The following is a 24,163-nucleotide window of genomic DNA, read 5'->3' as shown; positions in this document are numbered from 1 at the left end:
TTGCTTTAATCTTTCCAGGTCAGGTAGCAGCTTAGTTTAGTTCCTCGTGTGCATTGTGTCTAGGCTTGTCACTCAATACTTACACCACCAAAACATCTCACCTGGAAAGGTACAGGGCAAGGTGCTTACTTTGAGTGATTTAGAAAAAATGCAAAACCCCAACAATAACAAGATAAACCACCCTCTGAGTGGGTGAGAGAGAAGGATTACACCTTGTAGGAGATGTTAGCTTCACAGAGAAAAAGCTGTTCAAGAACATATTAAGTGTTTCCTGTCTGTCTAAAGGTGCGCGAGGTAGAAAAAAATTTGCTAAACCTATCAGGAAATCTCTTGAAACCCGCTGTTCCCTTGTGTCGGTGCAGCGGCCTAATCCTGCGATTAGTAGTCCCTGAGCAGTGGGTAACGACCATGGCTTCCCACTCCACAGCCTTGGAGCCTGACACAGAATTTTACTGAGCTTTTCTGTAGCAGGGCAGTCGTTCTTGCTTCCCTGGTAAAACGCAGGCCTCAATTCATACTGCCCTTTGGCACTAGCGTTTCTGCAGAGCTGTAGCTGTAAGAGGTGGTTTATGGAGCATCGAGGGCGACCATTTTACTGGTTTGAGGTGGATGAGGAGAAGGATTGCTTACACGAGAGTTAATTACGCATTTGTAGTTCCACAGCAGTTCCAGATATTTTCCTGAAGGTCAATATAGAAATTAGAGGGCGATCATCTTCCTCCTTTGTGGAAGAGGATGGACAGAACCAGTGAAAGTGTTGTGCAGCTGCAGAGTGATCTGACTTTTGGCACACCGAACTGAAACCTCCTGGCTCTCCTTTGTTTTGCAGACTCAATGCACATAGAGGATGTTGAGGCGGTGCAGAAACTTCAGGACGTCTTACACGAGGCTCTGCAGGATTATGAGGCCGGGCAGCACATGGAAGACCCACGTCGCGCAGGCAAGATGCTGATGACTCTCCCGCTTCTGAGGCAAACCTCCACCAAGGCTGTGCAGCATTTCTACAACATCAAACTGGAAGGCAAAGTCCCCATGCACAAACTTTTTTTGGAAATGCTGGAGGCCAAGGTCTGACTAAAGCATCATGGGCTTTCCCATCATGCACGTTTTAAAAAAAAAAAAAAAAAAAAGGGAAAATAAACAGGATAATAATGGCAAAGAAACTTAGTGTTTAATTAAGGAAAAAATGACTGCACTGATATTTAGCAGCAAGACTGTGAAGCAGCTTTCAACTTTTTCTTCTGTGTCTTTCTGATGCAGTTTTTCTTTTCCTTTTCCTTTTCTCTCTTTTCCTTTCTGTTCTTTCCTTTCCTTTTTCCTTTTCTCTTTTTTTCTTTGCTGCTGAACTTTTTAAAAGAGGTCTCTAATTGAAGAGAGATGGAAGCCAGGCCTGCCAAAGGATGGAAATCCATAATATGGATGCCAGTGAACTTATTATGAACCATAATGTCCCCAATGACAAAGGAATCAAAGAGAGAACCACCGTACCTAGCAGTACAGTACAACACGATGAACTGACTGAATGCAGTATTAGATTTCATAGGAGCAGTCTCTAATTAGACGACTAAGCGACGATGCATCGGCTGCTTCTTATCATTGCATTTTCCATCTAGATCAGTTACAGCCATTTGATTCCTTAATTGTTTTTTCAAGTCTTCCAGATATTTCTTAGGTTAGCTACAATGTAACTTTTTCAGGGAATAGTTTAAGCTTTATTCATTCATGCAATACTAAAGAGAAAGAAATACTGCATTTTTGTGCTGGCTTGAACAATGATGAACAATAATGAAGGACATATGAATCCTGAAGGAAGATTTTTTTAAATGTTTTGTTTCTTCTTACTAACGGAGATTTTTTTGTACCAGCTTTACCAGTTTTCAGCCATTTATTAATGTGGGAATTTATCTTACTAAAGCAATAGTCGAAGGGAAGGTGCATATTATCACGGATGCAATTTATGTTGTGTGCCAGTCTGGTCCAAAACATCCAGTTTCTTAACATGAGCTCCAGTTTATAACTAAATGTTCACTGACTCAAAGGATTAGATTACACCTACAGTATATCCGAGTAGTCTAACATATAAATACTCCATGTCAAATACCAATCCGTAACGGTGTTAGGAGACAGCGACTGTACAAAGGTATAGTTGCTACGTGATTTCTAACTGCTTCAGTTGCAAATGAACGAGATACTGCCTGTTTGCAAAATTGTAACCTCACATGCAGAAAAACCCTATGAACCAATAGTAGCTTAGAGGCAATAAGGCAAATGCCGACGTTTGCAAAATTAAGAAATCAGAGTAGTAGACTTCTGACCAAATTGAAGAATTTAACACTTCTATACCTTATTTATTGATTTAGATTTTATTTTGTAAATGGCAATCTTTAACAAGTAGCTAAACCAGTATATGTGCTTTTCAACCAGTATTGTCACAGCATGAAAGTCAGTCAGTTTCAAGACTGTTACGAGGTGTAATCTAATGTATAAACCGATTAGATGCCCCCAGAAAACTACAGTCGCTAAATAACCAATAAACAATAACCTCCATCAAATGCTATACCAATGTACCAGTGTTAGTAGCTGCTCCCTGTACTATGTGAACATCCTTATTCTATGTACACAGATGTAATTAAAATTGTAATCCTAACAAACAAAAGAAATGTAGTTCAGCTTTTCAATGTTTCATGTTTGCTGTGCTTTTCTGAATTTTTATGTTGCATTCAAAGACTGTTGTCTTGTTCTTCTTGTGGTGTTTGGATTCTTGTGGTGTGTGCTTATAGACACAGGGTAGAATTAGAGACAATATTGGATGTACAATTCCTCAGGAGATTACAGTAGTATATTCTATTCCTTACCGGTAATAAGGTTCTTCCTAGTAATAATTAAGAGATCGAAACTCCAAACAAATACTCGTTATGAACAGATACACATTGAAATCATAATATTTTCAAAACAAGGGATAATTTCTGTAACAGTTTATTATAGAATACCAATGTATAGCTTAGAAATAAAACTTTGAATATTTCAAGATTATAGATAAGTCTAATTTTTAAACGCTGTAAATATAGCTTTTATTCAATCATCTCTCAGATGTTGTTATTAACTCGCTCTGTGTTGTTGCAAAACTTTTTTGGTGCGGAAAAGTTTCCAAAACTATTGCTACGTTGTGTGCTTTAAACAAAATAACAATGGGCTGATGCTCCATCGGCCTCGTGCTAGGAAAAAAAAAAAAACTGTGTATCTATCATTAGCTATATGGGACTATATTGTAGATTGTGTTTTCTCAGTAGAGAAGTGACTGTAGTGTGATTCTAGGTAAATCATCATTAGCAATTCATTCAGATGGTCAATAACTTGAAATTTATAGCTGTGATAGGAGTTCAGAAATTGGCACATCCCTTTTGAAAAATGTCAAAAAAAAAAAAATACAACTCCTGGGAAAAAGGTGCTGATTCTGTAAGATTATTTATATATGTAAGAGTGCAAAAAAAAGTTTATTTTCCAGAAAGTTTGTGCAGGGTTTAAGTTGCTACTGTTCAAGTACACTATATATATATAAATATATAATATAAATATTGTTTTTGCTGTATCACGTTAAAGAACTTGGGCTTCAGGGTCAAAAGCCAATCGACTAGAAGTATACGAAAACACACAAAAAATGGAGATGTGTTAAAGGCACACGGTGCAAACTTTAGTTTTCATTTTCCGTAATTTTTTGGAGCTGCAAAAGAACAAGTATCTCAAGACTGTAAAAGCATTACCTGAAACATAGCTAAAAGAATTGCACGGGCTTTATAATGTTGTTCATCTTAAACCTTGCTGGAGAAGAGTTCTTTCAAGACCACTTACTTAATGTGAAGTGTTGGGAAAATTTCAAAGGGTGTATGTTTTAGCCATAACGATTTAATTTCTATTTTTGCTTCATTTTTTAATTTTTTCTTATTTAAAGCAATATGATTGTGTAACTCCCAGAAGTTACACATTTGTTTCAATCAGATCAGATTGTTGTATTTATTCCACTATTTTGCATTTAAATGATAACATAAAAAGATATAAAAAATTAAAACTGCTATTTTTCTTATAGAAGAGAAAATGGGTGTTGGTGATTGTATTTTAATTATTTAAGCGTCTCTGTTTACCTGCCTAGGAAAACATTTTATGGCAGTCTTATCGTGCAAAGATCGCAAAAGGACAAAAAAAAATTAAACTGCTTATAATAATCCAGGAGTTGCATAATAGCCAGTAGTTAAAAACGAAACAAAACAACAAATAAAAACAAACATGTCTATAGCTGTAGATGGGCTTCACATCTGTATAGCAATCAACTGTATATTTTTGTGATGTGTATCATACCGTGTGCTCCAACCAATGTCCATTTGTGTAAATGTATTTATTTTATATTGTATATATTGTTAAATGCAAAAAGGAGATATGATTCTGTAACTCCAATCAGTTCAGATGTGTAACTCAAATTATTATGCCTTTCAGGATGATGGTAGAGCAATATTAAACAAGCTTCCACTTTTGATTGCTTTTATTTTATTTTTTGTGTTGTGGGGTTTTTTTTGGTTTTATTTTCTTTTTCGTAGAAGGAAACAGAGCAATTAGTATTACCTTTTGTTACTTACAGTCAAAGAGGAGCCAGCGGTATCCCTTCTCCCTTAAAGTACAATATGAGTGTAAATAAATGCTATATAAAGCCTTGTCAGAATGAATTCCAGTGTGGTACAAGACATTTTGCATACTCTTAAATATGCAAAATGTCTCATAGCACATTAGAATTCAGGCTGGCAGGCCTTTATATAGCACTTATTTAATCTTAAAGCATCTTCACATCAACCTGCATTACTCAAAATCATTGCCTCTCTGTCAATGTCATAAAAGAAAACTTTCCCACTATTTTAAGATCACATTAATATCATCTAGAAGTACATATTTGCTTTCTCCATCAACAACTGAGTCTATCATTCATTTCCTACTGCAGGAGGCTCCTTTTATGTGTTCTGGATTTAAAAAAAAAAAAAAAAATTAAAAATCTGTATTATTTGATCCAGCTTTTCTGAATGGAAGTAAATAGCCACTGGAGCAATAATATAGATTGGTGTTAATGAAGAGCACTGATAAGTCGTCAAGATCCAGGGGGGTTAAATGGCACGGCTGCAAATTGGCAGTAAGTGGCTTCTCAGCCTTTTACCTCTGAAAGGCTGCAGCCCCTGTCGCTCGGGGTCACCCCCTCTTTCCTCTGGACCCTTCTGGAACCATCGCAGAAGTGCTAATGTGTGCTTTTCTTGCTTTTTAGCCTATCTTGATAGTATTTTGTCGTTGTGTTTGCCAACGTATTTCTCACCTTCGCTGCTGGCCGCTCTCTGGAGATTCTGGCTGATGGCGCAAAGGCTGCTGAGCAGAACCGTGACGGGGAATTGTTTCAGGGACGGGAATTGTTTCAGCCAAGGTACCGGGGCAGCGCCAGGGGCTTTCTGTGCTTCACACTCTCACTAGCAGTGTGCCTTGAGATACGTGGGAGGGCACCTCTTCCCTCCTACCAGTACCTTCTGTGTTTTAACTATCCTAGGAAATAGGGCGTTTTTGAGTAACAGGAGCAGCGGCACAACAGAAAGATGAACCGTGCGTGGTCTCTTCAAAGGAGGTTAAACCTGGTTTTGTTGTGTTGACACTGCTGTGTACACACGCATGCATACATACACACATACATACGTGTATACATATGCACGCATGCACAGAGATGGGTTTCTCCCCTTTTTCAATGTTCTGATTTTGAATTATTGCAAAGTACCTCCTGAAAGGAAAATGTATTACTGCACCATAACTTAAAAGTAAAACAAGTAGTGTTACAAATTTTTCACACACAAAGGGAAAAGAGTCCAGTTGTCAACAGCGGCACTCGGTCTTCCTCAACCCGTGAGTGTACCTACTCGCTGGTTAAAAGTTTTCACATGCAATTAAAAAAATCATAATTAGTTTTTCTGTACCACTTTCCACGAGAAGATCACAAAGCAGCGTACAGTCATAAATTTAGCGTCACAAAAGAGAACGTAGAGGGAACACCGAGATGTAGCCACTTTGAGGGACGCAACTCTGCAGAGTTGGTTCGTTTTTGTTTTTCTTTTTTAATTTCTGTCTTCTCCCTACGCTGTCTCTGCAGTGGAGCCAGGACAGGCACAGAAATCCATCCGGAATGTTTCAGTAGGTGTCTGTGGGGGATTTGTCTAGGAGCACAAACCTCTCTAAACTATGAAAATAGCTACTAAATCTGTAAAAATAAAAAGGGCGGGGGGCCGTGGCATTCGTAGCTTGACCAACACATCCTGCTGCATCTCTCAACTGCTGCAACCCCAACCTGTGGCTGCAGCAGCGGCACTCAGCTAAAATAAGGAGATGACAAACTGACAGACTCTTCCTGTTGTGGATATGGCTTAGCTCAGCGAAACTAGATTTGAACTGACATGGTTCATATCGCCCTTCCCTCCCCCCCACCCCCCCCCCGCAATAAAAGAAGCCATCCCAATGTAAGAGCATCGTTTTGCCACCGTAGGTGCTTGTTTGACAGCCTTCTACCCCTGCCACCGTGCCAGCCTGGCTGTGGAGCACTCTGCTCCCCGCCCCCGCTGTCGCACTGGCACCCGTGCCCTCTCGCAAGCTGGCCCATGCCGTCGGCATGGATGCAAAAGGAAAACGTGCCACTTGCTGAGCTGGCTACTATTTGGCACGGGATTTCTGGTGGGCTCCGAGTTTTCTTTGGAGCTTCTCATCCAAGCAATCTAACTTGATCTCATTTGGGCTTCTTGTTTGGTTGGCTGGTTTTTTTGACCTTATGAGGTCACAGTGTAAAAAGGTCTGGCAAACCAATAAAAGTAATTCTGGTGTGGTCCCTCCAGCCGATCCTTTCTTAGAGAAAGAAATGGCATGAGTACCATGCACCAGTCAGTGCTATTACCCATGCAGTTACCTGTGCTCCTTAATGCGGAATGGCAATGCTGCTGAAACACTAATAGAGGTTAAATATGTAAAAAAACCCACACACCAAAACATCAAAAACAAAGCAAAAGAAAGATGGGTTCTTAAAGGGGACAGAGATGGAAATACTGTCCTTAGTGGGACAAGCCCCCATGCCGTACATCTTTGAAGCGTCCTCCTGCAGCATCGCCTGGTAATACCCTACTGGGAAAAAAACCCAACCCTAAGCACAGAAACACCTGAGATTTCTTTTTGTCTACAGGCTTTTGCAGCAGAAAACCTTTTGCAGCACCTCTTATTTTTTTAGCATTACCTGACCCGGCTCCTGTACTAAACTTAAGAATGGGACAGCTTCCATCTGTTTTCTGATATTTTTTTTTCCTACAGCCTTTGTTTATTTTCCTTAACAGCTTTTTTTTCACTTGCACCTTTCCTTTACTTTGCATTTCATCTCTCTTGTGTAATGTAGGTCTCTGATTTCACATGGCACTTTGCTAATTACTATATCCTTCGTTATCCAGCCTGCCTGCTGTAGCTGCATCACAAGGCATGTGTTTTGCCTGGCTGATAAGATGCTGATTCTGTGTGTATAGGTTGTCTCTAACATATAGATCATAAACTTTCTCCTTGTGGTTGCTATTAAAGAAGGAAAAAAAAAAGTTACCGTAGAAAAGAATATGGGTGCATTTATTTGCTTTTAACGTTTTTATTCACAAGTGTTAAGAAGTGTTTTTTGTGTTGCCACATCCCAGCCATGCTAATCGTTAGTATTTTGTAAGATTAAAGGCCACTCTTTCTTAGCGTTCGGATTCCCAAGCCTGGCTCCTTACAATGTCCGTTAATATAAAAAAGCAAGTGGCGGTAGATTGATTACACGCAGGCTCCTATTATTAAGCAGAACAGAAAAGAAAGGAATTTCAAAATATAATCCTCCGTTCCCAGGAGTATTTGTCTTGTTCTCCATGAAGTTAAAGGTCTGAAATAATGTGCCCATCAGGAGCTCAATGTTGCATGTCCATGCCAGTTGGTCCAAGGGCTTGTTATGATGGTAATGACCTGCTGAAACGTGAGCTTTGATGGCAACAATACAATTGCTACCAGCTCACCCGCTGGGAGAAATATTTTATTATTGTCAAATGCCCTCCGCAGAGATTTGTTTTGCCTGTTCCTGTTTAAATTAAATTCAGAGCAGAACTGCATTATTATTTCTCTAGAGTATATTTGAAATAAACAACTAGTCTCCAAATTTAGGATTCCTGGTTAGTTTAAATTTTCTTATTAGCAGAAAAATTACAATAGGTGACAACATAGCTGCAGGAATATTATTATGGCAGCCATACGAGAGATTTACACACTGAGAGCATGGCCTAAAAGCACAAGAACTCCCTTCTACTTTACAAATGCCAGCCAAATTAATAATTAACTGTGCCATAAATTCTCCAGCCTTCAAGAATGATGTCAATGCTCTTCTGTGTCACACTGGAGGAATTTTGTCATAAGACTAAGTGGTGTTCTTTATAAAGAGTGTTACTTATATGTAGAAAGCGGCCCAAGAAAACAGCCCTTGCCACTCCATATTACAGCAGCTCAGCGAACGAGTGACAGCAGGACTTCAGAGTCATTTACTGCTGCTTTCTCAAGGCAAAACTATCTCCTTACGCCCATGAAACAGAGCAAATTTTGTTCCACATTAAATGGGCCAGATTATCTCTTCCACAAGCTAAAGAGACAACACTAAATCCCAGCTCATGTAATTTCCTTCAAAATTGTTCTGCTCAGGCTGGGTGTTCCCAGGAGCGCCACCAGCAGAATTATCCAGCGATTCAGCTGTACTTAAATTGGCAGATGTCGGAGATTTAAGACAGTCCCGAAGCCTTAACACAAATCCTCTACTTCTGTACTGCTTCGTGGCCTCTCCTCACTCGTCAGCCGATGCCACCGTTGCTGCCCGCTGCCAAGCAGCTGCTCCCGTGGACCCACAAGCTGCCGGGCAGTGCCGTGGTTGCTTTGTTCGATCCAGCCCCCAGAGCTGGGGGGGGGGGGGGGGGGCAGGCAACATCCTGTGCGTTTGCATCTCTGTCTCCCTGCAAACAGGCTCTACTCCTGCGTTTCTCATTCACGGTGCTCAAGACAGAGCGTGGGCTGGCCTGGTTGGCCGCTTGCTGGTTTGCCTTTTTCCCTGCCTCCTGAGTGCTCACAGCACTGAAAAGCTGCTCCATCTCAGGACCCGGTGGTGATTCTTGTACCCTGCTTTGCTGAAAGATGCTTTACCCAGGGAGGCATTTGAGTAGCATCTCAGCGTGGGCAAGGTGCTACCTGTAAGCCAACGGTGTGAGGGCAGGTTATCTGCCCCACATCAAAACGTCAGACATCCATTAGAGGAGCTACCACACTCCTGAAGAGGGAGGAAAGTTTAGTGTGAAGGCGAGGGCATGCTTTCTCTGCAGTTATTTCCTGAGCGCCCCCCACTCACCCACCCAACTGCCTTTCCCAGCCCCTCGCACAAGCTGCCACCCACTCACGCCAGCCGTGGGCTGACTGGCAGCAAGCAGGGGCCGCTGCGGCCACATCCATGAGCTGGCGTGGTTGAGGATTGGAGTCTTTACAGGCTCTACTCGCAGGCAACACGGGCAAGACTTGCAAACTACAGCTGTTCGCCTGTCTGGGCGCTGGGGAGCCTGCTGCAGCAGCACCTCAGCATGCTTTTTAGAAAGGGAATTAGAGGGTGAATGGCAAGTGAAAGGGGTTAAAAGAAAAAAATATTTTTAAATCACAAGAGCTTTACGAATCGCGCTCCTAACACTCTCCAGTTCAATCTACCATGCTCTATCTAATTTCACAGCTTCATTGGGAATGTCCACAAGGTGAGGGACTGGCAGTAAAAGGAAGTCAATAAGGGCACAATTCTCATACCAGGCTGCGAAGGAGTCACAGAAGTGCCAGCATTACTTGCTGTCTTGAGGTTAACTTGGGGTCTACAGGGCTCCTTGATGGTACTGAATGGAAAAACTCTAACATCCTTCGCCGCTTCCTTCTTCACTGTTAACCTGATTTAAATAAAATTTAAAAAAAACCAACTGGGTGGTCTGAGTCCCAGTGAGCACTTCTATGTGTTGACACAGAAGTGATTCAACCTTCCCTAGGGCCTGCAAGTTTATTGCCCCACAGACTTGGCAGGTACACAGGGCTCTCTCCTTACCTTCACTGAATATTTTGTCATTTCCTAGATAACGAAAACACCTTAATGAATCAGATGTCTACAGCCCACCAAGGCTGAGCTGTACGGCTTAGTGGCAGGCATAGAATAACCTCCTCCAGCAGGGGCTGAGTCCCAGATCACGCCCAGAGTTTCCACCTCAGTTAATTCGCGGCGGGTTGTTCCCACTCTGCTGTGAAACCTCAGTGTAATCCTACAGCAGTTTTCTGTGATCACAAAAGAGGTGATAAGAAAGAAAATCCCCCCGCCCAGCTTTTCGACTTCCCCTTCTTCCTCTTCAGGCTCCTCCTGCTCCTCCTCTTTGCAGGACCAGCACTGTGTTATCAGTGCTGGCCTGAAACACTGCATTTAAGGCAGGGGGGTAAATGATAATTTCCTTGCAGAAAGTGTACTTTCCCCAGCCTGCTGCCTGGCACAGCTCCTGGCTCGTGGCTTTGTGCTCAGGGCCCCAGCCCACACTGTTGTTTTAATCTGAAAGAAGTACCTACAGTAGCAGCATAAAGTTTGTAGGGGTGTATTTAGCAGACACTACAGATGCTCTAATCTCAGGCTTGAGAGCAGGCATTACAATCTAGAGCAGCCTCTCCAGAAAAGCAGAAAGCAGCCCTGCTTGTTAATAAAGAAAAAGACAACTTGAGTCTCGTATTATAGAAAAACCTACAAGCTGCATTCCAAACTCTGCCTCCCCTCCCTGGGAAAGAAAAAAAAAAAAAAAAACCTGAAGAAAAAAAAACCCATTGTAACATAGTCTGATTAGACACATGTTTTAAGCCTTTCCGTCTTGCTGTCATGGCAGTCTTCATGTGATTTGGGTGCCATTAGCTTTCTCTGAAAGGGCTCTTTCCTGAAAAGGGTGGCACTCTCCTATTGCCCCATGCTGTGCTGTTGTGGTTTAAAGACATCTTTGGTTTTTTCCCCCATTCCAAGGTGGCTGGCTCAGTGTCAGCCTACCCTGGCAGTCATATATTGCTCCACAAGACTAAGATCAGCCATATTCTGGAGCATCCTGAGTTGGTTCCTTTTCTCTGCTCAAGGTGCTTGTAAAAGCTGCAGCACAAGCCTCGTACAACAGTGGCTGCTTCTGCGGTGTTTAAATCTGCAGAGTGCAACATGAATAGCCTACAGTGGCATCAGCAACCTGGCCATGAGTGTTTCTAATGAGTACCAATGCAAGTTTTTGTCTTGCTCTAGTTTGGTTATGTGAACTTGGACACCCAGTTACCGGCTCTTTTCTACCTACAGGGTGGAGATCAGCTCCCACATCCCGCTAATACTGTAGGAAATAATGAAGCAGTCCATGTATGTAGGCAAGAACTGATATTGTCTATGTATTCCACTCCTTACAGATGGAAAATAAACTGTTGTGGAAGGGAATAGATCACTTCCTGAGGTCGATTCCGCACATTGTAAGGCAGCAACCAAGGATGCAGACAACTACAGCACCATGCTGGTTTTGCTTTGCATCTCAGATTGGAGTAAAATGAACAAGTTCTTCAATTTGTTTCCATGACTCTTCGTCCTCTCCCCTTTATATCTTATCCTCCAACTACAGCAACAAAAAAAATGTTTATATATTCGAGATTGTGGTACGTTGGTGGATTTCAGGCAAATTGTTAAGATGGGCTTTGATAATGCTGTAAGATGTAAATGTGCCTATACTTGCAATATCTGAGGTTTTACATAGTTCCCACATTGATTCCCTTGCTCCTTTGTCACCTCAACACAGAGACCCACTCACAAGGTGACCATGACAAAAGTGTACAATGGAGAGGGGGGATCCCTTCCCCCTCCTTCCCTTGCTCCTTTACATTGACCAAATGTCTTTCTAAATGACTTGCTGAGCCAGGCTATTCTGATATCTTACATATAAATGGACTCTGTCTTACAACCAGAAGATTCAGGGGAAAAAAATTTCAGCTCCAATGTGAAAAGATTAAGGTCAGTCACTTTACACTACAAAACCTTTTCACAAGAGCAGCATAACAAAAGGCCCCACAAGCCTTCCTGCAGTATGGTTTATAGCTCCAGGAAAAACAAGAGAGTCTACGACATCCTTTCAGGACTGTAACACTTCTTTGTAGACTTACAGTAGAAACAGTTGGGGAGAGGAAGGTGATATTAAATATGAAGAAAAGCTAACTTGTCTCCCTACTTCCATTTACTTACTGGTATTTTTTTATGGGGAGAACATCTGGTAGCTGACCATGCATGATTCACAGAAAATGTATCACATTTGGATCACGTGGGGTCACACTGCAGTGAATGCAATGGTACATGGTAATCAAATCCCTACAACAGGTGGCTCTGGGTCTTTATTCCTCTTTGTTTACTCCACCAGTGTCTCAAAGCAGGTCGCAGAAGCTATGATGTGACTCGATACCTGTGAAGCACAACACACTACTTGGACTGAAGCAGTTTAGCAGTGCCATTCATGAAGTCAAATGATCTTAACAGATGTTCCAGCTTAAAGATAAATTACTTGTATTTGGCACTGTGGCCCAGCCAAATTGCACTTCTTTCAGTAGACTTCATTTTGGCAAGCAATGAGTATCAGAAAGGATTTATGAAATGCATAAAAAATCTATTTAAAATGTACAGACCATGCCAACAGCAAGGGTGATCTGGAGCAGAGGTTGGTTAATATAAAGAGATTTACAGTGGCCAGAAGGGATAGGAAACAGTAGTCATCAAGCATGCCCATGGATTTGGAAGAACCTGATGATGAAAAGGCGATGTCCATGTCAGAAGAGGGAAGCAAAATCTGCAGAAAGGAAAAGAGACCTGCAAATGACAGAAAATGCAGCTGGGGGAGAGAGCGAGCCAAATGTGGACAGAAAGAAAGAATATACATAGGAACAGAGTACTCATCAGCAAAAAGGATAAAGACTCCAGTTTACCTTTTTGTTATGGCCATTTTGCAACAGCCTACAAACAGCCTTTGACTCTTGGAGTCAAAAGAGTTATACTGATTATTTTATTTTTATTATTATTATTATTAAGTGCAGAATATGAATTGGACCCACAAGGCTAAGGAGGTAGCAGGCAGATATTAGGATAAAGAAGCATCTTAACAGAAAAAATTAGAACATTGCTCTTTGATTTTGTCGGAGTGGTAGGTCTACTCTACGTTTTGTTTATGTGGCAGGACAATTCAGGGGGTGTGGAGAACTGTACTGTCCTGGCCTGATTTCCCCTTTTGCCACTGTCCTGACTGAAGTGGGGTCTGAGCTGGGCTTCCCTCTGGAGATGATGGGGCTGTTTGCATCGTCACTTACACCTGTGCCCAGCACAAGGCTTCCAGTTGCTTTACCCTTATTTTCACTCAGCTGGCATAAGTTTAAGTGATGCCCTAGGTCAATTTAGCCTGTGGAACAGGTGATCCTAATCCCTCTGTATTTAAGGCAGAAAGAGAGAAGCCAATCTTTTGCTAGGTTGGGTCAGGTGTGGTTTAGAGCTTGGGCACAAGATCCAGTCTGGGGTGCAACAGCTTTTTCCTTGTCCTGCTGCTATCCAAGAGGAATTCTGGCATAAGCAGAAGCTACTTCAAATACATTGGGTTGTTGTTTTTGTTTTAACTTCCATTAGAAGCCTAGGTATAATAAAGCCTGTGTGGATTATTGCTGTTTGGATGAGGTGAGTGATGAAGCACTTTACCTGCATGTACAATGAACGTAGTTCTGATCTGAAAGCCTTAGAAACTAAAGTATTGCATGGGAGGTAAAACATAATTAAGAAAAAAAAAAATGGTGGGTGGGTGCAAATAACAGTGAGAAGATCCTGATCAGGTCACTATGTACCAAGTGCTTAATCAGGTGTGAGGGCTTTCCTATATGCTAAGAGCAGTAAAGTTTCATCCTGGTCACTCTGCAAACTGTTCTGTGTGCTTTGGCAGCTGAAGTTGAACTATGAGAAGGTAAGCTGAATGTCTATGTTCTACCATCTATGTGAGCAGCTATTTTTGGAAGCTAATTACCCCTGTTTAGGGAGGTCGGTTAATATATATTTGTGGGACATGGCATTAGAAAGCAGAAGGCCTCAGCTTGTTGGAAATCAATTTTAATATCCCTATGGCTCTGGTAGCATAAGTGTCAATATGCCATATATATGTCTTACACAGGCTTCTTTTACAATTAAGCTACTTGATTTACTGCAGGTATGACACTTGAACTGAAAGAGCTAGGGAGGAGTTCTACTTTCAGGGAAAAGGGAAGAACTAATGATACCGTTCAGAAACTACTCCTATGCATAACTGCTTATTTCTCTTATCACATGAGATCTTATCAAGTTGTTAAGTATATCTTTGCACCTGAAAGATGATCATTTGGAAGGGAGAATGTTTTTGCCAGTTTAGACTTTTCTCTGTGTTTTACACTTGCGATATTATTTCAGTGCAAAGCTTGTTGACTTCTCTTCTGAACCCTTAGAACATCAGACCTCAAACCTAAGGGATGAATCTTTGTACTGGGATGAAGCATGTATATTGAGGTGGACACAGACTTTAAAAATAAGAAAAAAGTCCACCTCCACACCTCTCCTTTGCAAAAAGCTCCCTCCTATTTGCCAAGCATATCAGAAGAATAAAATTGCTATGCTTCAGCCAACAGACCAAAACTTGTCTTGGATGGATGTATGTCCTGCACACAGATTGGTAGCATGGAACACCTCTCTCTTAAACCTTGAGTAAGGACAAACTTCTGTACCCAATAACAACCAGAAAACAAACTCTTTCATGTTATGAAGGAAGAACACAACACTTGCAACTCCCTCTAAGGAGACCCCAAAGAGACCTGTGTGAGTGGGGACAGTGTTGTCTCCAAGCAGCCTTGAGCAGAAGAGCTGGGCTATCAAGGGTGGATGTTCCTAGTGCTATGAGTCTCCTTCACACTCTTTTTGTGGAGGGGAGTTCTGGCTATGGAAAGGTGAGCTGCTGGTGAACGGACAGAATAATTTCTTTTAATAAGTTAAGTTGGGCAGAACTGGTGTTGCTAGAGCCTGAACTGTAATTATTTTGTGGTGGGTGGAAGCGAGAAGGCAGGGCATTGAAGGGGGGAAGAGGAGAAGACTGTGTGTGTCTCCAAGGAGCTGAGGAAGGCCAGGTTATGGAAGGTGTGTGTGTTTATGGATGGCTGGAGGTATCAGCTATCACAGAAAACAACAGCATTTCATCTGAAAAGCTCACTACTTGCTGCTGTCGATTAGGGACTATGATGAGAGTAAAGACACTGAGATCAGGTGCTCCTATGGCTATTTCTAGCTGCTGGAATGGCAGTGGCCCAGGCAAGAGGAGGAAGGGAAACCCAGGCATGGGCAGGGCTGTTCAGGCTTCAGGAAGCAGCCGGAAGGAATTCTGCCACTTCTGGGGATCATTTTGTGGGAACCCTCGGTCTTCTAGGTACCGTGTTCAGTGTCCTTTCCTTCAGCTTCTGGCTTTCTCTAGAGACTGCAACATTCATTCTTTTTTTAAATTTCTTCTAAACTGATCTGCACTAGGTCCTGCTCAGAATACAGGCTTTTTCTTAACAAGCACATATGCCTTTTTAACACTAGCTAAATGAGGAAAAATCTTGTGTAAAACATCCCCCCTTTTGATTTTTATTTTAATATACTAAACAGAAGTAATTTTGAAATAGTCTTAGCAAACAAACCAAACTAGGTAGAACTAATCTGCACAGATTAATTTTGTTCTCTAGCCTCTGTCTATGGGGCAGCAATCTCGCCATGCTTATTGATTATCAGACAAGACTACTAATCCCCTTAAGGTCATTAAGTGTACTTAATTAAAGAGCAGTTAGCAAGCTTCTCTTTACCAAGTTAATAGTGGCTGTTAAAAGTGATTTGTACATTACCAATATGGTGGCCATTAATCTAAAAGTCAATTTGTCATTTATATTTTCCCAAACAAATACATTCAGTAGGCTGAAAGGAGGCTAGAAAGCACTCAGCATCTGTTCTTGCAGCTTGTGTAAGGAAGAAACTCTGCTTTCTTAAACTGTAAGGCTTAGGTTTCCATCTCTCTCTTCTGTAACCCACTGTCCTATTCCATCCTGAATTGTCAGGGGGAGGAGATGAGGATAAAAATCTAGGGAATATTCAGTTCTGACAAGTTTCATGGAAGGTAACAGCTAGATGGAGAAGCTCAAAATAACGTCTTCTCTGACAGAGTTCAAAGATTAGTGTTACTTTTCTTTGGCTTTTTGACTGGCAACTGGTGCATGAGAAGTTTCAGAGAATTTTCTGTTTCAGAGAAGTCAGGGAAGGAGGCTGAAGGTATGGTCAGGGTGACTTAAGATATGGAAGGGGAAACCAGGGATATTGATGTTACAATCAGGAACTGAGAGTCTAGTGGATGTGTAAATGTGTAACTAAAAGGATTAAGGGCGCCTTTTGCAAATATGAGCAAAAACAAACAGTGAAGAATACCATCAGAAAGAACCTGTTTACAAGCCTGCAAAATAAATGGAGGTGTTGCAAAAGCGCTTGCATTTACCTTCCCCAATCCCCTCAAAAGAGTTATCAGCGCACACCAGCCATACTGATCAAACAGAAGGACGCTCCAAGTCAAGGCCTCGTATGGAAAGAATGACCAAGAGTGCACTGAGTTCCCTCCTGAGTGTCCACCGAACACCACTAGGGACCACCCAAGACCTTCCATGAAGCCACTAACAGACTTAGTGCATGCGCATGTGCCAGGGTGATGTGACTATTATAATGATTCTGGGAAATGTAACGACTATACATATTTTGTACACATATAATCTTTGTGGATCTCACATTTGGTGGACACTTTGGGTGGAGAGATCCCCCATGTCCCTGGCACTGAATAAAAGAATGCCTGCTTTTTAAGACTACATTGGTGTTAAGGAGTTAGTTCCCAACTTCAGTGACATTAATGAGACGAGGGTAGGGGAATGCAGTTCTATAGAAATCTGGATTTCATTGTTCTGTGAATTAATTTTTTCATTACTCTATGTAAACGTGAATACATATAAGTTTAAATATGATATATTTTTCAAGATTAAATATATAATGAAATATGTAATGTTTTCTGGTTCTTATTGCACACATCACCTGTTTTGTGAGACAGATGTGTACAGGTTGAATCTTCAATATAGAGGTTGCTTCACTAGCAGAAACCTATTGCTACAATTAAAGCAAAAATTCTTTAGCAAAAGACAATGTGTCTGTCTGGTGCTCTGTTCTACAGGCTTAACTATGTAACTTGTTATGACCAGAAGAAAATGTGTCTAGAAAATGATGAACCTCAGCAGAGCTCATTTTAGGGTGCAGGGTAGGATGAGTGTTGCACTGGTGATGGGTGTGCAGGGGTGGCAGTCACTTAGGACAGCACTGCTGTACTGCTCTGCCAGCTTAGCGGTGCGCTTCCTTTAGGGAATCGCCAGCTGGGGAGGAAAGTGGTTGCATTCCCTGTTTGACCTGAGTAGGTAGCTTTCCAAGAGTGGGAATATAAGTTTAGGGGACTGGAGAAAATCTCCTCAAGGTAGATGACTTGCCTGTAGAGTGTTTTAGACTTGGGAAACTTGCAAGGATAAAATGTCAGTCACAAAAGTGTTGTTTTAGCCCATACTAAGGCTCATTTATTTGCCTCCAATATTTTATTTTTCTGCTGTATCTGAGATAGATATGTATATAAATCTTTTGCAAAGATAGACCACATGTTGTAACTTTCTTTTCCCATTAAAAAATGGATTCTATACTTGTCAATGGGATAAAATTCTCATTTTGATCTCTACATGCAAATATATCTATAAGCCAGGATAAAACATTATCTGTCCTGATCACACAGCCAGTGTCATTCTGGGATAACACCTGCATTTGAGAACTTCCTTATAATATATTATTTTTGCTTTACTAATCAAGCCTGTTTAGAAAGTTAGCAGGCACCTTGACTTACGGTGAAGGTCTGTCTTTGGCAGAAGTACCGATTTAAATCTTTTGCTTGTTCCGGTATGTCAGCAGAGCTTTCTGTGATGATGCTGGGAACAAGACTAGGGAACTGATCTTGCTTAGAAAAACAAATGAAGAAACAAACTCTCAAACAACCAAATAAATAAAAAATAATAATAATAAAAAAAAACCAAAAAAACAACAAAACCCAAAACAACCAACACCCCAAAACATGGCAAAAAATAATAAATCTGAAGTTAACCAGTTCTCCAGATCAGTTCCTGATTTTGCTGCACTAAAAGCTAAGAAAAGAAAGGGTGGAAACAAAACCTAAGAGGGGAGAAACCGGGATGGAAGGGAGGAACTGTGATTTCTTTCATGCTGGTACTAGAGCTGAGGACTGGTCAGGCAAGGTGAAACAAATTGCGTGAAGTAATGCAGTGTCCACCAGGGAACAGAAACTTGTTACCTGTGTTTAATTCAATCTTAAGAGCAAAACTTAGAATTATTTTTTTTAATTCTTAAGGTCAAGCACATTAGAAACCTATATAATAACTATTATTTGTGTATTACAAAAGAAAGATAACATCTCTCAGTTATGAGGCTTTTTCAGGTTTTAACAAAAGACAAAGTTAACTCTACATGACTAAGGGCCAAACCAGCAGCTCTCCTGAAAAATCCTTTTGTTTGCACCAGAGGGCCTAGGAGAGGTTTTCCAGAGCAACAGGCTTAGGGCTCAGCTGGAGCACCTGTGCAGTCATCTTAATTTTGAAAATGTATATACTGTTAAATGACAGAGATCCCTCCCCCCAAATACATTTAATTTGGAAATTTCCAAGCAGCTTATGTGCTAACAATCTTTTAATATTCTATTTACTTATTTAATATTGTTGCTTGGGCTGCTCATATAATCAGATAAAGGTCATTAAACCAAATTTATGATTAAATAGGATAAAACTATTTATTCTCTTTACTCAGCCTATTAATGTTATAGCTTATGCTGACTAGATGTCGATATTTCAAATGAAGTTACTACATTTTTCAAATATCATAATTATATGAAAAAGCTATATTATCTCATTGTGAGGATTACTTTCCACTACCTTATCTGCCATAATGTCTGCACATATTGGCCTTCAGATTTCCTCGTGCCACTAGCTGCTAACTGCAGGCATTTCTCTAAGTCTCCCATCTGGTAACTGTGTTAACCTCCACGCAGTTTTATTTTGTTATTTTATTCCTTAAGTCATTGTTAAGGATTTAAGAGACTATTTCACGCATTAGTCAGGCTTTGTGTTTTCAGGTTGGCTTGCAACCACAATATCAAGTGTTTTCTCCTTTAATTGCAGCCAATTGCAGCGTCCTTCCAGTATCTGAAGGGGCCTACAAGAAAGCTGGAAAGGGATTTTTAACAATGGCATGTAGTGATAGGACGAGGGGTAATGATTTCAGACTGGAAAAGGGTAGATTTATATTAGATACTAGGAAGAAATTTTTCACTGCAAGGGTGGTGAGACACTGGAACAGGTTGCCCAGAGAAGTTGTGGATGCCCCATCCCTGGAAGTGTTCAAGACCAGGCTGGATGGGGCTTTGAGCAACCTGGTCTAGTGGGAGGTGTCCTTGCCCATGGCAGTGGGGTTGGAACTCGATGATCTTTAAGGTCCCTTCCAACACAAACCATTCTGTGATTCCGTAAATTGTTTGTGCTATGAGACTGTTGCAGTGTAAAGTGACTGCCTCATGATTCTGAGGTGCATTAATGGAAGAGTATTCTTTCAAAGATATATTCACCAAAATGTAATTGACTTGATCACCTGTCTCAAAAGCATAGACTCTTGCAAGCTTTCTGTTTTGGGAGAAACAGACATTAAACTGTGTATTTTCTATGCCAAGCTGGAAGAGACCACTCTAAGGCACAGTGCATCTAAGTCTCCTTTTGTTTTAAAAGCTCTGTAGTATTTGAGGGTTTTCAAAAGCAAAGCTACTGTAGTTTGAGCTGTTACTCTTTTGCTAACCTTTTTTCTCCTTTTAATTGTCTGTGACCTTGTTTTCAGAAAGGTTTGAATAGAAGCTCATAATGGCCACAGCCAATTTGATGGGTTTTGTGTAAACGCAGACTGCAAATGGAAAGGTGAATTCCTCAGATATTCCCTGTTGTTGCAGACAGCTGCCCAGCAACTCCAATTTCTAAGATGCCTGACAAAGATCTGAACCCATCCATGTGTAGCAGAGGCCTAGGTCTAGAAGAGAACTGATGATGTGACCAGCCTATGTGAAAATGGCATTCTCCTAGTGTGGATGCTGAGACTGAGTCTCCTTATGGGAGACTGGTGAGAAGACAGCAGCAGAGTCGGTCTGGCTCCAGCAGCAAATTAAACATGTGGCAGAAAAAATGTTACCTGGAAAATGTGTTGTGATCGTCTATTTTGAAAGGTTCCCAAGTAATTATAATGCAGAAGCATAAAGTTGATATTTTTAAAATAATTTATTCACACTTTTTATGCTGAAAATTTCTCATAATTTACAGTTCTTCATCAGAATAAGCACTTAGGTTCACCTCCAGATTGCCTGCTTTCTTGACTTTTTCCCCTATAAATATTGGACATTTTTCTTGTTATTGCTGACTCCTGTCTTCACCCTCATATTCTTCCAGGTTTTTCTGAGTTTCCTGTTCTCTCAACAGCTGGCCTCAATTTCATCATCCAAAACTTCATTTCTCTAGGCAATCGGGCAAATGAATTGTCTTCATCCATGTTTAAAACAAATTCATTCTAAATTAGTCTGTGCCCCTTCAGCGTTAATTTTCCATGACTATTATAGTCATTGAGTTTTATAGCATGAACACAAGCAAATAACACAAGCAAATATTAAGTTTGGAGGCTTAAATGGTTTTCAGTGAATTTTAAATTGTGGGCTACATCTTCAGCTGTGATTTGAGTCACTAGGAATCTTCAAAGCCAGTGGATATGGTTTATGTGATGTGGTGAGAGCAGTAGCATTATGTTATCTTCATGTTAGTTGAAGAGCTCGCCTGTAACTAGTCAAAATAAGTTGTTTTGAATTATTAACAATGTTTAATACAAATTACTTACATTAGTCAACTATGGAACCAAAAATGTTGAATGCAGCTATCACTTCAGCATAGTCCAAAGTTGACATAAATGAGCTGCTTGCTAGTTTGATCTGGCTGTAAACTATTTAATATTTATTACAGTAGCAAACATTTAAATATGAAATGCACTGAAGAATTTTGCAGTTGATTTGGAGAACAGGGGAATCTCTTACAGCCATAAGGTTTTAGAGCATTTCTTATATCTAAGATATACCTCTGACACATTAGTATTCACATGAGGAAATCAAGATACAAATCTCGGAGTCAGTCAGGACCAGAAACAGTGGCGTGGCTCCTCCTTTGAACTATTTTCCAAAGGAACATAATTTAGGTGGACTAAATTACCCCTGAGAAAAGCCTCTCTATCTGCACTCAGTACAAAAGGCAGATAAACCTATTCATCATGTATTTAAAACCTTATTCTACCTGCAATTACTTAGTTAAGGCTTATTCCACAGTCTTTAACATTCTTCCCTCATGAATTAGGGTTCTGGTTTTCAGTAAAATTAATGTATGAGAGTATTGCTTCATTCCTATGTATATATTTTGGAGTTTAATGCTAAATGATGCAGATACTTCATTCCTTGTCTGCTGGTTCAACTTGATCCAGTTTGATTTGGTGGCAACAAAGTTATTGTGTGGTGCTTGTATAAAGGTAAACTTGACTCAGCCAACGTATGTCAGGAAGAGAAGCGATACAAGTATCCAAATAAAGTAATTTCCACTGAGCAGATGTGCTCATCACAGAACTTGCTATTACTTGTTCCCATCACAAGCTTTCTAAAGAGAGGAGTTAAAGGCTGAGAAAACATGGACAGAGTTACTTCTACAGAGATTAGTCCTCCACACTCAGGCTAAAGTATGTTGGCAACTCATCCATGAATACTTTATTTCTATATTAATCTGCAATATGGCCAAATAAGACTTCTCCATTTGGGGAAGGGGGGAGCTTATAGAATAAAAAGCTAGTGTTCAGTCTGACAGCTTCAAAAGGAAGGTTTTCAGCATCTTTTGAAGTTCCCTATCACTGCTGTCCAGCTGTCATTGTGGACTAACATATCAAACAGGTTCCAGCCGATTTCAGTGATGCTCAGTGTTTTATTTAAATTTGTAAAAATGTGTCCTACTTATCAGACTAGTAGTGTTTTGCATATGCTTTTTATAGCCAGGAGTACTTGGCTTCATGGCATCATGTGAAACAAAAACCCTCGAGTCGCTGTTCCTCATGCTATTTCTGCTCTCTTCTTATGTGTTGCTGTTGATGGTTTAGTTCAGGCTTCCCTGATGTATCAGCAGACACCCTCAGGAGCTTTACATGGCAGGGAGAAGAATCCTGGTTCTTGATTATAAGAGATTGACATATTGGTCACGGATGCTGGAGACTAGCAGGCACTTTCTACACAAAAGCCTTTCTAGAAAATGCTCAAAATAAAAAGACTGCAAGTTGGGGAATGGAGCAGGGGGAGGGCAAGATGCTGTATCTTGTCAACTGCCTTTTTATTCTATTTGCCTACAAGGAGATTTCATGTTATTTGAATAGGATGGAGCACTGGCAATGGGAAACATCTGTCTTTGGATGCAAAGAGAAGAGAGGCCAAGCCTGATACTGGATGAAGGAAGATCTGTATGACAATGCATGCGTGATGGGGGACGAACACTTCACCCCAATTCATACTGAAGTCAGTAGGTTTCGCTTTCTTCTAAATACAGTGCCTTATGCATGAAACTTTCAAACACTTTTTAAATTTTTCCAGCTGTAGGAACACTAGATTGCTATGGGGATAACTGGATAAAATTCAAAAGTAAAAATAATTTTAAAACTGAAAAAAATTCTTGTCGTTGAAAACTTCTGGAGTAGACAACAGAAGTGTCAAAAGGCTGGATGTACAGTGAAATGTTTAGAATACAAATCATGAAGTATACATCTGTCATTTATATGACTGAATGAATTTTTAGTAAGCTTTAAAAAAGCTTAAAGTGAACGTTTCTGCTTTTTTTGGTGGACAACTACTTCTTGAATAATTTGTAAAGGAAAGGTTAATTGAAAAATGATTGTGGTGTTCTGGAAATTAGTTTCAACAAAAGATGTGTGCATTTGAAGAACATAGAATCATAGAATTGTCCAGGTTGGAAGGGACCTTTAAGGTCATCTAGTCCAACTTCTGAAACCTCTTTTAGTGAGTAGGAAGTAAATACCTTTAAATACGCAAACAAGATGATTCTTTAATAGTCATCTTGCCCCTGAAAACTGGACTGAAGTATGAGGCCACTTTCTCATACTCGGTTGTACTTATGCTGATATAATGCTGGTATCTTTAGTGTTACTTTGTGAAATGTATATAATAAATTAACATCAAGTGTGTGGAAGATGGTAGTACTTCTCTTTAACCCAAACATTCAAATGCTGCAAGGCCTAAATATAGACATGTTTGTGATTTTTGTCAAGGTGTCCTTGAATGAGAGGATTTAAACCTCAACACTGTTGCTTGGGCCCAAGCCAAGTCATGTGTCCTCATTGGTCTTGAGGCTTTTCCTGGGAATGCAGCTGTCGCTCTCCTTTGCAGTGAATCCTAATGGGATGAGACTTCTCTGTCCAGTCCCTGTCTGAGACACTGGATGTGTAGCTGAGACTACAGGAACCCTTAGCTATTTAGCACCTCTCACTTGAGCTTGTTGGTTTTTCATTGCTCCGAGACCAACTCTGCAAGAAAAATATCTTAATTATGAGATTTATAAAATATGTATTAAGCAAATGAGCTTGATTAAAAATATATACATATATCATATTTAATATAAATTATGTGCAACGTGCAAGGGGGTCATTGCCTGCTATTTAAACATTCTATATATGCATAGGCTGCATTATTTTAGCAATGTTGATAAAGCGAAATTCAGTATAAGCATGTGGATGCACATACAGTTTATTTCTCTTCCCTTAGGGAAACTGGGATAT

The 24,163-nt window shown here is 40.5% G+C and overlaps 1 protein-coding gene across 8 annotated transcripts in view; it reads left to right on the top strand.

The window, feature by feature from the left end:
- The window catches only part of ESRRG (estrogen related receptor gamma), a 385,126-nt gene extending 380,606 nt beyond the window's left edge, over positions 1-4,520 (top strand). For 7 of the 8 annotated variants that reach the window (XM_074144573.1, XM_074144569.1, XM_074144567.1 and 4 more), the window contains one exon: positions 830-1,110. In XM_074144573.1, the coding sequence (XP_074000674.1) occupies positions 830-1,074 (245 nt within the window). In that variant the 3' untranslated portion in view covers positions 1,075-1,110. Of the gene's footprint in view, positions 1-829 lie in introns of all 8 variants that reach the window. The other variant, XM_074144572.1, reaches the window with a different exon arrangement.
- The last annotated feature ends 19,643 nt before the right edge of the window (positions 4,521-24,163 follow it).

This window comes from Numenius arquata, chromosome 2 (assembly GCF_964106895.1).
Source record: "Numenius arquata chromosome 2, bNumArq3.hap1.1, whole genome shotgun sequence".
Classification (NCBI taxonomy): domain Eukaryota; kingdom Metazoa; phylum Chordata; class Aves; order Charadriiformes; family Scolopacidae; genus Numenius; species Numenius arquata.
The sequence above is the reverse complement of the archived record's forward strand: the minus strand, read 5'-3'. Positions and strand labels throughout refer to the sequence as shown.